Genomic DNA, 19,456 nt, shown 5'->3' on the forward strand with positions numbered 1-19,456 from the left:
ACTTATAGCTGAAGCTGGCTTTGAACTCCAGATCTGTGAGTGCCGGACTACAAGTGTGCCCACCACACTTGGCTCTGTGGTGCTTTTTAGAAGGCAATGATTGTGCTGTTGCTGTTTTTTCCCCTTCTGAGACGGGAAATTCAAGAATTAGGAGGTAAATTGTATATGGTATTGCATACTTGCCTGTAATCCTAGTCTAACACTTGGCAGGCTGAGGCAGGAGGATAGCTGCTACTTCAAATCCAGCACGGAAAACATAGGCTCCGTCTTTTAAAAAGCTAAACACTGATAACCACCATTAATAATATAATAAATAGCCGGGAGGTGGTGGCACATGCCTTTAATCCCAGCACTTGGGAGGCAGAGGCAGGTGGATTTCTGAGTTCGAGGCCAGCCTGGTCTACAGAGCAAGTTCCAGGACAGCCAGGGCTACACAGAGAAACCCTGTCTCGGAAAAAAAAAAAAAAAAAATATATATATATATATATATATATATATATATATATATTAATGATAATTTTTCTTTCTTTCTTTTTTTGTCTGCTTTGGATTGGGTCTCATTGTGTAGCTCTGGCTTTTTGGGGAGGGCACTTCCTATACAGGTAAGGCTGGCCTTGAGGTCACCTCAGATGACCAGAGATCCAGTTTTGGAATTAAAGGCTTATACCTCCATACCCAAGATGATAAGTAAGATGGTAAGTCTTACTCTTAAACTCTTAATCAGGCAGATGAGGTGAAAAATTGCTACCTGTGTGGACTAAGGATGGTGATGAATGAGGAGGTAGTCATGGAGCAGACAACTGGACTGTGAAAAGCCATGTGTGGACTCACCGCGGTTAATCAGAAACTATCGTCAGTCAGGGTGTTTTTAATTGCAGTTTAGACGTTTTTCACCCTTAAAAGTGTTTTGTTTTGGTTTTGGTTTTTTTTTTTTTTTTTTTTTTTTTGGTTTTTCGAGACAGGGTTTCTCTGTCTTAAAAGTGTTTTTATGGGGATTTGCTTTTTCCCAAGTTTTGACCTTGAACTCATGATCCTTCTGCCTTGGTCCCCTGAGGTGATAGAGGTATTTCCCTACACCTGCCTAAATCTGGTAAAATTTGTGATATCTTTTAACATCGTAAGTGAATATTCACATTTATTCCTAACTTTGAATCAATTAGCATGAATTTGGGGGCTCTATAGAACATAACCTTTGTGCCGCACTGTCAGAAGCCCTTTATATGAAAAAGATTTTTATTTACCCCCTGACCTTCTAGGACAGATAACTTTGTTGTCTATATTTGGTAACTGAGAAAAACCAAGCAGAAATTGGTTGAAGAATTTTCCTCTAGGTCATCAGAATAACGTTACCCACTGTCTGCAGTATAGTCTCTCCGAAAATACAGCAGACACCAGAGTGTCCCTGGATCAAGCCTTGCCTGATAGAGATAAGGTCCTGAGTTTGTCATTTGAGGGGTCAACTCTTCCCTGATAATTTTAAGTCTAGGAAGCTACTTCCTGTACCTTTCCCCAGAATAGCATTCAACAATAGTATCACAGAGGCGAGGGAGCAGCTAGTGGAGAGGAGAGGGGACTAGTGTCCCACTAAATCTCAGTTCTTGGTAAAAACCCTACAGGTGACAGGATGTGATGTGAAGCAGGTGTGACACTCAGAGCAGCAATTACCACATCAAGATCACGGCAGAGGTGGATCTCTGTGCTTGCCTCATGAGGAAGTGGTTATTCATGCTGTTGACTGTGACAGGAGAGCTTCCTGTAGGGACCTTCTCAGAACAAAGCAGAAAAGACCACTGGTCCCTCCTGCATTCTGGGGCAACTGGAAAGGGCCAACTTCAGTCAGGGCAAAGGGTAGAATTCTACCCAGCCATACCGGCAACTCACTTGACAAATGTCATATACCATGTGCTCTATAGGAGTCAGGGCAGTGAAAACAGGTCTGGCTCCCACCTTTGGGGCCTCTGCCTGGGGCACGGTCACTTTCCAGTCCCTGCTGGTGTTTTGGAATCTGAAGTGTTACACTGTAGGCCACAGAGGGCTGGAGAGATATTAAATCCCGATCATAGCCTCTGGAATGTCACAGAAAAGAGCCATGGAAGAGTTCAAGCAAACATTCCTCAGCCATTACTTTGGTTTGGACGTGGTAGAGCAGGTGTGTGAGCTTTAAGATTATGAAATAGGAGTGTGTCTCAGGAGCATTCCATGTGTCTGTGACTGGGCCAGCCTCCCTCCAATATTTTGCTATGAACAAGAGCCAAAGCAATCCGGAAGAACTCAGACTATCACTCCACTCAAGCCCTGAATACACACACACACAGACACACACACACACACAGACACACACACATATATATATTTGAAACCAAATAAGTGAAGTAGGGATGATGTGGGATGGGAAAGAATGAGGTTTTGTTGTTGTTGTTTTTTTTTTAAAGGGCTGCTTATTTTATGCATATGAGTACACTGTATCTGTCTTCAGATACACCAAAAAGAAGAGGGTATCGGATCCCATTACAGATGATTGTAAGCCACCATGTGGTTTCTGGGAATTGAACTCAGGACCTCTGGAAGAATAGTCAGTGCTCTTAACCACAGAGCCATGTCTCTAGCCCTGAAAGAACAAGTTTTTATGGACCCTGAGACCCTGAGGTGCTCCCAGGAAACCCCTGAAGTGTTTAAGGAACCAAGGAAAAGAGAGGAAAATAAAGTAGTAGAGGCTGAGGGAGGCAGAAGAAGCAGTTCAGGTCACCCAGTGCCAGATGAAACCCAGGCAAAATTGTCCCCAGCCTTATTGTGAAAGCCTTACTTAAGAGTCCCAGGGGGCACAAAGTTGGGGTTCTGGGAAAAGGAACATGGCCTGAAGCAGACCTGGCCATCTGCACTGCTGCAGCTCCCAGTGAATCCAGTGTGCAGACTCCATTTTGAGAAAAAAATGGTAGAGTGCCACAGAAGACCCAGAGGCCTGGCTAAGCAGACAAAAGCCCCTCCCTTCTAACTGGAGCCAGAGGCTTGATTCCCTAAGCCTTGAAGACAAAATAAAGATTCTTGCTGTGCACTCTACGATCATGAGAGTCCAATAAACATTGTCATCAACAAAGGCAGGCAAGCGTGGTGACAATGGCCACAGCAGGACCTTCCAAATAAACCTCCCATTACTTAAGTCAAGGTGGCCAGAGACAGGAAGCAATAGTGAGAAGAGAGGGGGAAGAGCCAAGCTGGTTTACTGCATGTCAGTCCAAAGCACTGGTCCCCCAGTCCCTGCTTTACTTTCACATCAGCAGGAGGCTTGAGCCCCAGGACACATGGGATATGGAACAGAGATGGGACTTTGACTATTGTAAACAGGCGATAGAACTAGGGCCTTCTCTCCAAAGTTAAGGCAGGCGACACTCCCAGAAATGGGGCATCCCAGCTGAAAGAGGAAATGTGAATTGTAAATTTGGTCTTGGGGCACTCATGTGTGCTTTTGTGTGCACTTGTGTGAGCGAGGGATCCACTGAGTACAACGGCTCAGTTATTACACAGCATCAGGTGGCTTGGTACCAGGGCACGGCTGGTGGAGGAAGATGAGGCCAAGGAGACAAATCAGAAGGAGACTGCCTGACCAGGATGGATCTCCTCTTGCAGTTTGGAAATCTACTTATTCTGGAAAAGCTCTCAATATTTGGAAGGTCCCAAGTGGATCAGGAGAGATGGGAGAGAGTGGGACCTATGTAGATCATCAGATGCAGGAATCCAGGCTAGGCCCACCCCCACCTTATTTGCCCATCCCATGTGAAGGAACAGGTACTAACTGGCCCACCATAGATGGGAATATATATCCACATATACAATGTATGCAATTTTCCATTCACCCTGCCCCATCTAAACAGCCCACTTTGCTCCTGAGTATGGGAAAACAGTATTTGCACAGTGTGGCAGCTGTTCATATGAAGCAGAAAACACAGTTTGGGTAAAGCGATGTGCACAGTCATCAGGACGCTTCATCTTGGTACAAATTTCATGAGTCTTAGTAGGGAAGCCTGGTGACCTCTGAGGAGGGCTGGAGAGGCTACAATGCAGAGAAGAACCACGAGACCATGGGCTCAGTGACATAGGCCGACAACCATAGACCCTGTTTATTCTTGACATCACTGAGCTGGGCCACTCTGTGGAAGTGTGAGCAACTGTAGTTCTGCATCAGTACAAGGACAGCTGGTTCCTCAGCCCACAGGTCTCTGTGGTCAATCTCCAACCCTTCCCCCAGCCTGCCGCCTGTCCAGAGCCAGCTGGAGGGCACGCCTGATAGTCTCCATGTTGTTCAAGACGTTGTATCGACTCAGGGTCACCAGGCGATCAAACTCCTTGGGCTTGTAGGTGAAGTCCATCATTCCATAGGCAGTATCTGGCCCGTTGATGATAAAATCCCCAAAGGCCTTCTCCTCAGCTGTTTGTCGTTCCACACCTGGGGGTGGGAAAAGCAAGACTAGGCTGGCGTACTCTGTGAAACTGACTGGGATAGCCCTGAACACTTCCCTGCACAGGAGATCTGGCTTGCTCCCTGAGAGAAGCCATCTTAACTCTCAGGCCCCATTAGGGAAGACATGGCTCATTGTGGACACAAAGGTCCAGGCAGTAGAGGGCAGCAGTGGTTAGTCCAGGCCTCCAGAAGCAACGCTCTCAGACTAGCATCCCATCCTCCCCTGGAGGCTAGAGCAGGCTTGTGACTTCTTTCCCTTACCTGGGGCCAGATGTGTGCGAAACGTCCTGTTGACAAGGGGAAAATGTAGCACAATGGGCGAGCAGGGGTCCTCCGCCTCAACGAACAGATAGCATTCACGGGGGTCCTCAGAGTCCTTGGGGTCTACCTCAATCCTTGGGAAAGGGATCCCTCGGTCCCGGCAGTACTTCTCTGTCACCTGCAGAACCTGGACAGAGAGGTAAGCTAAGCTTCTGGCCCCCAACTGGACTCTCACACACTCAGGCTAGCTCTGTATAGCTGAGTGATTTTCTGAGACACCTTTCTATTTGCCAAATAAAGGTGGTATGGTGGGGTGAATAAAATTGGCCTCCATAGGTACATAGGGAGTGGCACTATTAGGAGGTGTGGCCTTGGAGTGGGTGTGGCCTCGTTGGAGTGGGTGTGGCCTCGTTGGAGTGGGTGTGGCCTTGTTGGAGGAAGTGTATCTCATTCTCTTCCTGCTTGCTGCCCGCATGTAGAACTCTCAGCTGTCTCTCCAGCACCATTGTCTGCCTACAGGCCACTATGCTTCCTGCCATGAGGGTAATGGACTAAAGCTCTAAAACCATAGGCAAGTCCTAGTTAGATGTTTTTCTTTAGAAGAGTCTCCGTGGCCACAGTGTCTCTTCACGGCAATAGAAACCCTAACTAAGACCGTTGGAAATAAGTGTCTAGTGAGAGTGTAGTGAATTAACAGTAATTAGCAAAAGCCAACCATCATGCTTGTCTTTCATTCCTGCCCTTAATATGGTCATTCCTTCTCCAATGCTTCCTCTGTTCCCTGTTAAGGGGCTTGGTTACAAGGGCAGTGTTGGAGGGGGTTTTAATCTGTTCTCCAGTCCTAGGCAATCACTGGACAAGGGGGATGAAGAGGAAGTCAGAGAGACCACCAGACCCACATTTGATTGGTGGTGTCCATCCACTGCCTACAGATTTTGAAGCACTACTTGCAGGTGTCTCCCTAAGAGGACTTTCATGGCTGGTGTTACCATAGTAACCAAGGACAGCAACCCCAGGCCCACCGTGGAGCAAGGAATTCTACCATAATTGGGCAGGTTCTAGGACAGAGTCTAGAAGACACCTGAGACCCTCTTTACACACTCTTATATAATCTCAGAATTCTCCAGCTGGGAGATCTGGACTGTCAACAATGTTTTAAAAGCACCCAGCCACCAGCGGTAACACCCAAACCCAGCCGGGTCTCTCAGCAGAGATTTCTTCTCCTCCCCTCTACTTCTTTAGGAGACCCCCACCTCCCTCCTCACCTCAAAAGGGGCATCCAAGGAATAGTCAAAGGACACGATGAGGTCCACGGCCCGCTGCGGCCGCAGGATCAGTGGAAATGGTGAATTGATGGCAAAGCCTCCATCTACTAGGGACAGGAAGTCCTTCATGGGTGTTAGCTGGTTGGGACAGGCATCAGGGTGTCCGTCTGTAAGGAGCACAGGAATAAGCACAGTTGTTCTTGCTGGTGACCCTCTTCTCTTTGCATCGACAGTCACAGTCTCAAGAATTTTCCTGCCTCTCCACAGCCATGGAGTCCTTCACCTTTGCCCTCCTACCCTGTCTTTCAACTTTCAGCAGTCAGAAAAGTCTTCCCCTGATGGGCAGCAGCAGACCTTGACTTCACCTCCTCCAATACCCAAATAAAAGACAATGCTGGCCCCAGTGAACCAGATGTGTATATAAGAAAGATCTATTTATAACTCCCCCAGGACGGATGGTTTAAAGGTTAAGAGCATTGACTGCTCTTCCAGAGGACCCGGGTTCAAATCCTAGCACCAACATGGCAGCTCACAACTAACTCACACTCATGTGAATGCCATGCATCTTCAGAGACCACAAAGTCCTTGCTAGCTGCGTAGTCCTTGTACAGGCAGAGACCTTGGGTAAAGTTAAAGGTCTGTGCACAAGTAAAGCGGGAGGTGAATATGTCCAACACAGCCTGAGAGAAGGAACTCTTTGGGGTGAAGAGCCTGGTAGGCAGCCGTGTGGGGTCCTGCTTCTGTAGCTTTGGCCAGTCATCTAGATGGGAGGCAATGAGATACAGTGAGAAGAACCATTCTTTGTCCATCTCTCTCATTCATCCCTCTGCCAGGGCCCTGGAAAATTGCTGGCAAGTGGTGGTGGCCTCTGCTCTCACCTGTGACACTGACAGTGTCCCTGTGCCAGTCCAGAAAGTCCAGGCTTGAGCCTCCCATCTTCAGGAAGATCTCATACAGGCTGGCTGCAAAAGCACTTCCCCACATACCTACAGAGACAGGCAGGGTCCCAGATCAGAGCCTGGATCCAGCCCTGCCCCTCTCCGAGCTTCCAAATCTAGACTCACCCTGCAGGTAACAGATGCGGGGTTCTGGCCAGGGCTGCAGCAGCCGACCCATGAAGAACTCAGAGCCAAAGAGTTCCGTGGGAACATAAGCCCCGTACTTGGGGAAACCAACCTCATAGGGGGTGAACTCGCACCACTCTGGGGAGAACAAAGTAACCAGGGGCCTGATGGCTGGGCAGGAATCTTGCCTTCCCAAAACCAGCAATTCCACCACTCACCAAGGTCCCTGCTTGTGAGCACCTAATAGCCCAATCCCCTCCACCCTCCTACTACCACCTTCCTGTCTCCTCCCTTTGTCTCCACATCCAGGCACCTGCAAAGTCTTCCCCACTGATGTTTTGGTGGACATTGATGCTGGCATAGATGGGATATGGGTTCTGACCCTGGCTGACCATTTCTTGCTGGTCTGACAGCTTGGCGGGGTTTTCCTGGGCAGGAGAGAAAGTCGACAGCTTGGCTTTGGGGGAATACCTGTTCTCTGTCCTACACTCTGAGGGGTGTGGTGCACCCACAAGAGGCATTTCATGTTCTCAAGAACAGACTATAGCTTTAGGCTGCAGCAGAGCTAAGACTTCTATGGGCTTTTTATAATCCCAGTGCCTCTGGGACCACCCTCCACATCCTTTGGGATTCCAGAAAGCATATTAGAATAGAGAGAGCTAGACCAGCAGATTTAGGGAATCATTGAAAAGTTAGGCTAATTTCCTCTTTTCTTTTTTTTTTTTTAGATTTATTTTATATATGTGAGTATTTTGTCGCTTTCTTCAAACACACCAGAAGAGGGCATCAAGATCCTATTACAGATGGTTGTGAGTTACCATGTGATTCCTGGGAATTGAACTCAGGACCTCTGGAAGAGCAATTAGTGCTCTTAACCACTGAGCCATCTCTTAGCCCCAAAACGCCAGTCTAATTTCTTTACAAAGAAAATCACTAGGAGATGTAAGTTCTTATCTTAGAAATGCAGTGTCGCAAGTGGCACACACTTCCAAACAAGAGCTATTCTGTGTGGCTCTGCTACTCTGAATCTTCTGCCTCTGACAGACTGGGCCTGCAGCTCGAGGAGGGAACACCCTGGTGGCAGGGGTCAGGGCTTTGTTTGCCAGTGAGTGGCTGTGGCACTGTGCCTGGCAGGAACCACTTTTGAAAACACGCTTTTACTGAGCTCTACCCCAGGATTAAGATAGGAGTCAGGCAGAAGAAAAGCGCAGAAAGGGAGCAGGGGTGGGAAGAATATAGTCACTTCCTGTTCTCTCACCTCCTGGTTCAGGAAGTACTCAATGATGAGGCCCCACAAGTCAGTGAAGGACATGTTGTGGCCTCTGCTCTCCCAGGCCCTCTTTTCCCGGGAGTAGTATTCAAACTGCTTTGGAGACAGCATCCCTATTTTACTACTGCAGACCCGAGCCGAGGCATGTTCAATGGGGCCCTGCAAAGTCTTCTGGGACCAGGATGGATCCTTGAAGAGTGTAGAGATGCACCTGCAGATGGAAGAGGGGATGCCTGGGAGTTAGAGGACAGGCATCCTCTCCCCCTCCCACACACACACCCCAGTTATAAACACCTGCTATCCTGCTCCATCACTCAGATGTCCCTGGGACCCAGTCTCCTCTCTCACCCTGACCCTATGAAGGCAGGCACCCAGCCTTATATCAGAGACTCCCTCTGATCACCTGGACATTGTCACCCACCCATAGCTCACTTTTGCTCCATGCGCTACCCCATCTCACCAGGAAGACCCAGAAACCCCACTCAGGTAAGTCACAGCATCCAGAAGACCAAGTTCCTGCAGCCCAGCCAGGCTGCCGTACAGGGAAGTCATGGCTCTGGTTCCACCCCCAGAGCCTAACACAGCTACCACAGGTACCTGAAAACAGCAATAAATTGATAGCAACTGCACTGGGCTGTATTACTGCTTATCCATAGAAGGCATTGGCTTATCCACTGCCAAGTATTCGCTCATTGAATTTTCCCAGAAACCCAGTGAGCGCCCCCTCCCCATGTTACAGATGACAAAACTGATGTGTGAGGTCCCAGAACACTCTGAAGGCAGGGAAAACTGTAGGTTGATGGTTTTGTCACTAGGTTGGTGTCCCAATCTCTCCACTTGAGGCCTTGCTTGGTTATAGAAGATGGTGGGTTCAGGCTCCATGTCCCCCATTACTAAGAGTCTTTGCTAGGGTTACTCTTAGATTCTGTGGAGTTTCCATTGTATTAAGTTCCAACTTGACCCTAAAATGCTCCCCCCATTCCAATCGTTCCTCCCGACTTAATCCCCCCTGTTCCCAGCACCACCTGCCCCCATTCCCTTATCCCCCATGGAATCTATTCTATTTCCCCTTCCCAGGGAGATCCTTGTGTCCCCCTTAAGCCCTCCTTGTTACTTAGTTTCTCTGGGTCTTGGAGGAGTCAACGACTGAGACTCATGGGGGCTTGCAGAGATCAGGAAGCCTATTAGGGGTCTAACCTAGTCCTCTGCATATATGCTATGGCTGAGTAGCTTGATATCCTTGTTGGAACCCTAACAGTGGGGTCAGGGGCTGTCTCTGACTCTTTTGCCTACTGTGGGACCCTTTTCCTCCTACTGGGTTGCCTCATCCAGCCTCGATGTGACAGCATGTGCATGTTCTTATTGTAGATGGTTTGTTTGGTTGATGTCCCTGGAAGGCTTGCTCTTTTCTGAGGGGAGGCAGAAGTGGGGTGGATCTGGGAGAGAGGGGAGGTAGGCGGAAAGATTTGGAGAGGGGAAGGAAGGGAAACTGTAGTTGGGATATAATATATGAGAGAAGAATTTTTTAAAAAGGAAAAACTTCATCTGTTGAAGCCCTGCCCCTCATAGATGACTCTGTTTAGAGACAGAGCCTATAAGGAAGTAATATAGTTAGACTCAGGTACTAGGAGAGGGCCTCAACTGGACAGGACTGGTGTCCCAATAAGACGAGGAAGAGGGCTGGACATGGTAGGACATCCCTGGAATACTAGCACTTGGGAGACTGAGGCAGGGGATCATAAGTTTAAGACTAGTCTGAACAACATATGAGGTCAGGCCTTTGCTACACAGTAGTAATATTTACCATTAAAAAAAAGTTTGGGAGGTGGGTGTGATGGCACTTACCTTTAATCACTACATTGGGGAGGCAGAGGCAATTGATTCTCTGTGATTTCAAGGTCTACCTGGTCTACAAAGCGAGTTTGAGTCCAGTTAGGACTACATAGTGAGACTGTCTCAAAAGGGAGGTTGGGGGAGAAGAGAGCTTCTGCTTCTGGGTGTGTACATACATAGACACACCAACCACACACAAACAGAGACACACACACACATACACACACACACATGTACACACATGCACACACACACACACACACACACACACACACACACGTTGCGGGGATGGCCATGTGACACCACAGCAAGAAAGCCAATGTCTGCTAGTCAGGAAGGAGTCTCTGTGAGAACACGAATTTCTGATGTTTAAACCACTCAACTGTAGTATTCTATTGTGACAGCCCAAGCTGCTAAAGATATCCACCCCCGGCCAGGACTGTGTAAGTCCTCATTCCGATTCCTGATGCTGGTCATGGCCGCTGGCTCAGGTGAACCAGCCCATCGGCTCTCTTCATCCTCTGCTGCCTATTCCTCCTCTGAGTTTCCTGTCATTTCTTAGCCATACAAGAGCCCTCGAAGGGATAGGCTGGATTTAGTCAAGTTCACCCTCTATCCCTTACCTGGTCACAGTGTGGAGCCTCACTCAATCCCATCACCCGCTGCAGGGCCTTGGATGCCACCTGCTTCCTCTTGTCCAGAAATTCCAGCTCCCTATCACAGAGCTCAAAACCAAGGCGCAGGTCTAAGTCCCCAGAGCTGCTTCAGATGGAGTGGATGGAGTATGGAGAAGAACCTTGAGTCCAGTCTACATTCAGGGGAGCCTCACAGAAAATATCCCAAGGGACTTCCATGGGTGGGAGGTGGTCCCCAATGGCCTGACCCAAATGTGCAGGAAAGTAGAACCCACTTCTACTGGAGTATTTCCCACTTCCAGCCAAGCCTTAAGGCCTTCCACCAGCAATCCCTCCTGACCTCATTTCTGCCTTCATCCTCAGAGTCACCTGCTGGCCCTGAAAGAGAGAGACAGTAGCCCCTTCATCCCTGAGTAAGTAGAGTCAGACCCCCCCCCCCACACACACACACTGTGGCCCTTAGTACTTAGGTAACTGGGCAGTGTGGGCCCCAGATCTGTCATGGTGATCACAGGGCAGGCAGGAGTCCCCAGCACCAGACTAAATCTTACCTCCTCCAGGTCTACAGGTTTTGTTAACTCCTGGTGGAGGGGTAGAGAAGACAGCACGATGCTTGCCCTGTCCATCTTGCTGGTCTGAGCCTCCAGATCATCACTTGGGCCAATCTGTGGAGAAGAGAGCCAAGGAGGGGGGTGGGATGGAAGACGTGCTTCCCAGGTACTCTGGAGTCTCCTCCTACATAGGCTCACTCCATCATTTCTTCCTTGCCATCTTGTCATAGCTCACTTACATGTAAAACTTGGAGCTTTTCTTTCAGCTCTATGTACAGCTTGGGGCTCAGCACTGGGTTCACGTGGAAGGTAAAGGTCGCTGGGAGACCTGGCTCCGTGGTCAGCTGCAGAGGCTGTGGCTTTTCATAGGCCCCAGGCACTGCCAGCTGGATCTGCCTCAAGCCTGAGGACTGGGCTGGTGAGTTTGAAATTTTTATATTAATTACCTAACATATAACTAATTATATAAATATCCATTTATTATTGCATTTGTTACCAATTTTCAACTGTTAATATTCCCAACCTCTTGACTCCATTCATGCATCACATCCCTTGCTTAGGGGAGGTTGTGGCCAAAGCAGGTTGGTGTGGCCTTAGTTTCCAAAAGCAATAGATCTTGGGAAAAGGTAGAGGCTCAGACAAGGAGGTAGAAGGCAGAATGGCATTCTGGGTACAAAGGATATATTGCAGAAGGAGAAGGGTTGGAGGTCAGCTTAAGCTAAGTGAGACCCAGGCTGGGAAAAAGCACAAATAGAGCTGCATATATATTGGCAAGGAGCAGAGTGGGGTCCTCCCGCCTAGCTTCCTGGCAGCTTTGGGAGGTAGTAGACGTCTAACACCCAGGCCAAGGCACAAACACTGCAATGCAGAAAAGTCTGGGTGCCAAACACATCACAGAAGCAATAGTGACCCAAAGGGCTGGAGGACAGCAGAGGTCCAGATGGGATCCCATCCTTGCGCAAGATGAACCCAAGCTTCACATGCCCTGAAGTAGGAGAGACAATCGGAAAGGTGCCTTTTCACTTCCACCAGGGTTTATGGCCCAAGATGAAGTCAGACTACAACGTCATGCACTGAAGAAATGCCAGATCTTAAGGTAAAGAGAATGGCCTTGGAGTGTGGCAGATCTGTGGTTGGTCCTGGCTCTCCCATGTATTGGTTGTGTGACCTAAAGAGCTTAGTGCCTGCCGCTGCTTTCTATGGCTACCACAGGAAACATGATCAAATAGATGCCAAGATTCTCCATGTCACCAGGGCAGCCTCTCTCCCACAGGCTCCACTCTCTCCACTAACTGCCACAACACCAGTCGCCTCTGTGCCAGACTACACTAAGGGCCCCAATCCTGTACTTCCCAATATTCTTTCTCCTTGCCATGTTATTATTGTGTGTGGGTGTGTGTGTGGGGGGGTGTCTCTTCTCAGTTCTTTTTTTCCTCAGAGGAATGAATTGGATCAAGAGACACATTTAAGCAGTTCATTGATCAAAGCAAGCACTCCACAGAGAAATCACAGTGGGCTGCCACAAAGCAGGGAGAAGCACCGTGAGTTCTGTGTTGTGGGTTTTAAGGAAGTTCTATGAATATTTTTATATTGGGTGACATATTCACAATCAGAGTAGACTTAACATCCTTTTAGGATATCCCTCCCTCCCCAGGATCCTTCTGAGAAGCCAAGAGGGAGGCAAAAAAAAAAAAAAAAAAAAAAAAAAAATCACAAAGCTCGTCATTTGAGGAGGCATAGACTTTGCACATGTGGGGGAAATTGCCCTGATGCCTTAGTTTTTAAAATAATCGATCTGTGCCTCAACGTGTTTACTATGAAGAAACATTCTGATTGACAGGAGGCACAGCTACCATAATGCAACTGTAATTTTCTAGGTTAGCTCATATCTAACTCTTTTGAGATTGCTTAAGGTCCCATGATGTCATGACTTTTAGTTGAGACATTTTGTTATTTTTATTTAGGTTGGGTTGTGTGACACGTTGTGTGTATGTGTGTGTGTGTGCGCATGCATGCGCGCATGTGTGTGTGTGACTACACATAACTGTGCACACATAAGGAGACCAGAGGACGTTAGTGTTAGTGTCCTGCTCTGTCATGCTTCACCTTATTCCCTTTTGATATGGTCTCTTCTATAATCTGGAGCCAAGCTGGCAGCCGACAAGCTCCGGCAATCCTCCTGTGTCTGCCCCCCATAGCGCTGCCAGCTTTTGAAGTGAATACTAGGGTTTTGAACTTAGGTTCTCAAATTTGTGCAGTGAGTACTTTATCCACTGAGTCATCTCCTCAGGCACGTTTTTGTTATTTTTAAGACTGAGGTTTTACATTGAGGGTAGAGATCTCAATTTTACACAAAACTAGCAGACTGCACACACTGGAAATGAGCCATGCTGTCTTTTAGGAGTCCCTTCTCCCAACTTCTCAGGTCATCTACAATAACAAAATGACTTTGGTTCCTCCACTAAGGAGGCAGACTATGCCACCTGCCTTCCAGCTTCAAGCTTAACCACATGACTTGTCTGGACCAGTAACATGTTAGTGGCTAGGATGTGAGAAGGCTTAAAAAGCATTTGCTCAGTTGTGTTTGCTCTCTTGCACCTCCGCTGAGATCTTAAGAGTATGTCCAGGCTGGTCACAGATGTGGTCACTCTCAACTGAGTCCCTGCTGTCCTCTCCCTACTTTAAGCAGTAAAAATGTTAAGAGCTACCTCTTTCACATCAGATGCAGAGAGAAGGCAAGTTCTAAGGCTGAGGACCAGACTCACCGAACTGTCCAAGGGAAGCTATCTTGTCTCCAGTGACTGTGCCCTGAATTCTCAGACAAGGGTGAGCCTGAAGAAAGCAGATGCTTTAGGAGTCAGAGAGCTCACAGGGTCTGACCAGGATGGAGGGAGGGAAGAATATCTAGGGCAAGGGCCATAGCAGCTCTTGGTCCTTATTGGCAGGGGTCTTTTGTGACAACCCCCAAGGGTGTTCTTCCCCAGGACTCATAAGAAGTGGGTCTTGGTGGAAGGGAATTGTGGGGCCCTCAAAGGCTCCCTCAGGAGCCAGAGTCCCAGGGGAGCAATGGCTCTGTGAAGCCCAGACAGGGTAGAGGCAGCTTCTTGTTCTTCATTCCCCTGGCACATTTGCCTTCTAAAGAAGGTCCAAGTATCTCCTGGAGACATGGGCACCATGGATTCAGCCACAGTCTCCTGCTCCCCAGTTCCACACAGTCCCATCCCCGTCTTCCTGACTCACCACCAGGACACCATTGGTGATGACTTCAGATGCAGGAGTCTGACTATAAAAGATGGAGGGTTTGTGGGCTATTACACCCTTTACCATAGCACTAAAACAATATGGCCAGAGTCTGGGAAGCACCATAGGGTTGTAGATAGGGAGACTTGTCACCCAAAATGCAAGTGGGTATCAAAACCAGGCTGTCCTCTCTGAATCCAGGCCTCCAAGGCAAGTGAGGGACTTGACAATTGGTGCTTGGAGCAAAGGGAAAGACACCAGCTCTAGCTGGACTCACCTCCTTTCCAGAGTGAATTCTACTTCCAGCTCTTTTGGATCCTGCACAGGGGTGACAAAGGTATCAGTTTTCAAGAACTTTCAAAAATCTCAGGAATTGCCCACCTCCCACCTTTGCTCAGCTCTGGGGCCTAGGGGATTAGTCTGGAATGGTATCTCATAGGCTTAGTGGGCAGTAGCAGTTCCATGTAGAGCTTCATTCATTCAGAAATATGTGCCAGGTCCTGTTCCAGACTCAGCAGTGACCAAGGCCAGACCAAGATGGCTGCCTGTCAGTGGCTCAGGGGTGGGGGTGGGGAGATCCTCTACTGGAGATTTACTTACTGTTAGTCCAGGGAGACCTCACCTGCTGCCTGGTGAAGCTTTTTGTGCAAGGCTGGCCTAGCTCAAGAGTACTCAGGTCAAACAGAAGTGAGAAGATCTTGTCACTGTCCAGGACATCTTTGTCATAAAGGGCAAGCTCCAGGACATTCTGGGGATAGGACCGAAGGATCAGCATTGTGGAGAAAGTCATGGCCTCCATGCCCAGCCCCTTACTGGTCCACACCTTCACAGCACCATGGATCTGATAGTGAAAGGTCTCATTCCACTCTGGGTCATTGCAGTTAACCACTGTCCTTGTCTGTGTGGGGCTAAAAGAAGCCGTGGGCAGCCAGAGTTGAACATAGCAGTCGGCTTTGGACACTGCAAGTAAGAGAAGGAGGAGACTTAGCATCAAACTCTTATTGTTGAAAAGGTTTCCTGGAGGCTGGGCTCAGAAAGAAAGGAGCAAGGGGAGAGGAGGCCGCCTGCCTGTGGCAGGGAAGGGAACATTGGTGTTCCAGGCTCTACCTTAGCTAGATATTACCTCCCACTCAACCGACAGGAACCCTGCAGCAGCCACAGTTCAGAGGGTCATGTGGTAGCACAGCTCATTACGTAACTCTTTGAAATTGCCTGATTCAGACAATAAAGTTCTGTGCCGTGTGTGAATACTGCCAAAGATCCTGGAAAGCAGGCATCGATGTGTGGCAACGGGAGCCTAACACACCCTCACAAAGCCTCCTAGAGTCAGGAGGAGGCTGAAGTCTGCCCGACTCACTCCTCCAGTGTTTCTGCCTGCCTGCAAACCCCATACCAAGGCACCCTCCCTATAATGACCCTATGATGATTAACACCACCCTACCACCCTACTCCAAGTGAGTACACACACACACACACACACACACACACACACACACACACACACACAGAGTGAGCTCTGAGAACACCCTAGAGAGAAGGAAAAGATAGGGCAAGGCTTACTCACACTTATCTGTGTGCTGGATGTTTCTGGCCCTCAGCACCTTCACTTGAAGGTCATAGTATGGGTGTGTTTCCTGCTGAAACAACAGAACCTTAGGAACTCAGTTCCGGGAAGCTAGGGATGGCCTAGTCTCCTCTCTCAAGTGTTTTCTGGCTCGGGTCTCTACTCTGTCTTACTACAGAGCTTGCCTGGCCCAGGTCACTAATGTTCCTATGCCAAGAACTCTGGGAAGCTTTTGCAAGGCCCAGGGTGCTGGGTGGTAAGGATTGGTGAGGAGCCTGGGATCTAGGGATCAGCTCAACTCTTAGTGTTACTATGAGCAGCTAAGCTCGGTAGGTTTCATTATGGTCAGCCTGCAGCTGCCCGCTTGACGTGGCCTGGGCACTAGGATAATGTATTTAAGAAGGCTAAACATTAAAAGAGAAAGCCAGAATCCACCACACCGATCAGCTTCCAGTCAAGGGCCAAAAGACCCACTAGAGGTAGGAATGGGGAAGGTGAGGGGAAGCAAAGTCTCCCAGCTTGTTCTGGTCTGAGATAAGTCACTAGATTGGCGACTGGGCTCAAAACAAAACAAAACAAAACAAAACAAAACAAAACAAAACATGATAATGTCAGATTGCAGCCTTCTGGGTGTTAATCTACCCCTGGAACCCCAACAAACTCCTTCTCCCTTCTCTCCACAATGGTTATACAGCTAGACTAGTGCTTTCCTGGCAAACCAACCAAGGCAATGGTCACAGGTTGCCATCATTTCTCTTTGGAGGCCTTGGCCCGTCTCTCTAGTTTGAGCTTTCCCAGGTTGTCTGTGGTATGTTCCACCCCAAATCAAACCCCAGTGCAATGGCTAGCTTAGTCCCCACGGGGCACCATTCATCTCCCAGGACTCTGCTGTCAACTCTTCCCAAGTGAGATAAGTACATTACCCGCCTATGGTTCCATTGTGGTTCCTTCTTTTCTGTCTTCTGTAGCAGTATTGCTCCAAGAAGGGGGAGTCCCTTGCCTGCCAGCCACTTTGGCTGGAGAGTCCAGGGCATGGTCAGCAGCAGCTCAGGTCCCAGTAGGGAGCTTGCCTAGTTCCTAGAGCCACCCTTTCTCTGGCTATACTCACTGTCACTCAGGTCTGACAAGTAGCACAGGAGTGTGAAGGGTGGAGCCACTGCTGGGCTGAGGGGCTGGGGCTGGAGGAGGGGTTTGCAAGCTCCAGGAGGGGTTTGAAGTGCTCCAGGAAATGAGTGGAGCCTGCTTTCCCCAGGTAACAGGCAAGTTGGTCCCTTTCCAAGAGATTCTTGGGGTTCTGCTTAGCACTCTGGTCTCCAACTCAGGCCCTGCTTAACTGCGAACTAATTGTGAAAAACAGACACCACTCCCTCGCACCACTCCCATCCCTTGCCATGGGTAGGGCAAGAGCCCAGATATTCTTGTTTCCAACTAGTCTGCAATTAGCAGAAGTCAGGAGGTACTATAATCAGGGCTAACCTCATCTAGCTACCAGAAAGCCCCACACCATCTCTCCTTCAAGTCCCAATTTCTCCACAACTTTTAAGCAGAAACACGGAAATCTCTGGCTTAGGGTTTTATGGGGACTCGATGACACTTTATGTCTCTTTTGGCCTCCCTCAGCTATTCCCTTAACACAAAGGACCTGCTACATGGTATGTCTGTAATATGCTCAAAGTCACCCATATCCTGAAAAGAGTCATTTTACAATTCCCTTCCTGGGCTGGTAGAAGTGCCTGGTGATTCAGGCATAGAAATATGGGAGGCAGGGCATGGCCAGGTAGTGTAAATACAGCAGAAGAGAGGCAGGCCTTAAACTCTAACCTTATCTACCAGAGATAGTGGCTTAAAGTGCTCATGACCATTTAGAGCCTCCGGCTACAACTGCATGTCATTTCCTGTGGACCACAATCATCGAGGTGGCTAGGTAGAAGCAGGGCTAACAAAAGGAGTTTCTAGGAGAGTGAGCTGTTGGGAGAGTTTTTTCATCTCTTTAACCACAACCCTTTCATATAGCCAAGGGTAGTGGTACATAGAACCCCAGGACATGGCATTCTGAGGCAGGCGGCTCACTTGAACTTAGCAGTATGAGACCAGTTTGAGGAACAAGATGAGACCTCTACCTGGATCAGGTAATCTCTATGGTCTTCCCCCAAACATACCCATCTACAAAATGAAATGACATCCACAAAGGTGAATTAACTCCCAAACTAGCAGGCCAAGCTCAGACCAGAAATTCCAGAACCAGAGGTGATGTAACTGTGATGACCTGTTTCACCTCTGATGGATTGTAAAGTTGAGATCTGACTCAGAGATGGCTAAGTCCAGCCCCCTTGCTGAACTTGGATGGTACAAGCACCTGGATCCACAGTCAGAAGCCTCGGGCTTTGGGTAAGGGGCACAGTACTAGCTGGTTGCGTGCTTTTGGGCTTAAACCACATCCTCTGCTCGGAAGCCATCTCTCTCTGCCTCAATAGACATGCCTCAACTCAAAGTTCTGGATGCTTTTTATTGGCAAAAGATCTTCAGGATGGCCACAGACAGACAGCTAGGGTGAGGGTATTACAGAAGGACCAAACTGTCATTTTAGAGCTGGAAAAAGTGAGCTAACTTTACCACCCCCCCCAATTCCACATCTTTACAGGACCCTTCTGGCCATAGGGACCTTTAAGAAGAGGCAAAAAGCAGTGGTGTGTTAGATTCTGGGATTCCCAGGGTGATGAGAATATTCTGTGCATGTGATGTCAGCCACAGCCACAGCTGCCGTGCCGGCCACGCAGATGGAGGGATCTGTGAGACACATGTTATTCCCGCTTAACTTTTTGATTTTTTGTGAATTTCATGTCATGCACTCCAATCTCATTCATCTCCCTGACTCTTCATACCCACCCTCCACCCTTGCAAACCTCCCCTCAAAGGAAAGCAAACAAACAAAATACTGTTGTGGAAGTGGTAGTGCCTCAGTGTGTCACACAGTACATCCTTATGTCCACACATCTTTACTTGGAAATGTTCATTGCAATGAGTTATTGGTCTGGTTCTGCTACAGTATCAGTACTGGATTCTCAGTGGGATGCCTCTTGGATATTCTGTTGTTGCCCTGGGTCATGGAGACCCTGTAGCTTTAGATCTGCAGGACTGGCCCCTTTATGTGCTCCAGCAGTTCAGATGGGGTAGATGTTGGGGTGGGCCAGCTCAAAGCCCTGGATCTGAGCCTGGGTGGTAGCTGAGTTGGTCAGCTCACCAGCTCTCCTGAACCCACACCACCAGGGTAGCTCTGTAGCACTGCCCTGCTAGTGGTACCAGGAAAGAGGCAGGGC

At 48.7% G+C, this 19,456-nt stretch overlaps 1 protein-coding gene across 2 annotated transcripts; it reads right to left on the reverse strand.

Annotated features, from left to right (window-relative positions):
- Positions 1-2,437: 2,437 nt before the first annotated feature.
- On the reverse strand, positions 2,438-17,458 carry Pla2g4f (phospholipase A2 group IVF). 2 transcript variants are annotated; one of them, XM_076929546.1, is made up of 20 exons: positions 17,063-17,458; positions 16,140-16,212; positions 15,399-15,535; positions 15,198-15,323; positions 14,853-14,893; positions 14,576-14,618; positions 14,101-14,167; positions 11,575-11,750; positions 11,336-11,449; positions 11,125-11,162; positions 10,773-10,911; positions 8,777-8,913; positions 8,305-8,527; positions 7,360-7,474; positions 7,047-7,184; positions 6,861-6,968; positions 6,527-6,742; positions 5,983-6,149; positions 4,718-4,904; positions 2,438-4,441 (listed from the first exon to the last, which is right to left on the reverse strand). In XM_076929546.1, exons 1-20 carry the CDS (start codon positions 17,171-17,173, stop codon positions 4,221-4,223), a joined length of 2,577 nt encoding a protein of 858 aa, XP_076785661.1. In that variant the 5' UTR covers positions 17,174-17,458; the 3' UTR covers positions 2,438-4,220. The 2 variants fall into 2 exon arrangements, with proteins under 2 accessions (XP_076785661.1, XP_076785659.1); XM_076929544.1 differs by lacking the exons at positions 14,853-14,893; positions 15,198-15,323; positions 15,399-15,535; positions 16,140-16,212; positions 17,063-17,458 and having other exon boundaries at positions 10,773-10,908; positions 14,576-14,848.
- Positions 17,459-19,456: the final 1,998 nt, after the last annotated feature.

This window comes from Arvicanthis niloticus, chromosome 2, assembly GCF_011762505.2.
Source record: "Arvicanthis niloticus isolate mArvNil1 chromosome 2, mArvNil1.pat.X, whole genome shotgun sequence".
NCBI lineage: Eukaryota > Metazoa > Chordata > Mammalia > Rodentia > Muridae > Arvicanthis > Arvicanthis niloticus.

Excerpts from the sequence above, each read along its gene's own strand:
- Pla2g4f (XM_076929546.1), bottom strand. The coding sequence starts at position 17,173 with ATGCCCTGGACTCTCCAGCCAAAGTGGCTGGCAGGCAAGGGACTCCCC. Across the intron at positions 15,324-15,398 it reads AGATCCATGGTGCTGTGAAG|AATGTCCTGGAGCTTGCCCT; the intron begins GTGTGGACCAGT and ends TCCTATCCCCAG. Across the intron at positions 6,150-6,526 it reads TGCATGGCATTCACATGAGT|ACGGACACCCTGATGCCTGT; the intron begins GTGAGTTAGTTG and ends TGCTCCTTACAG.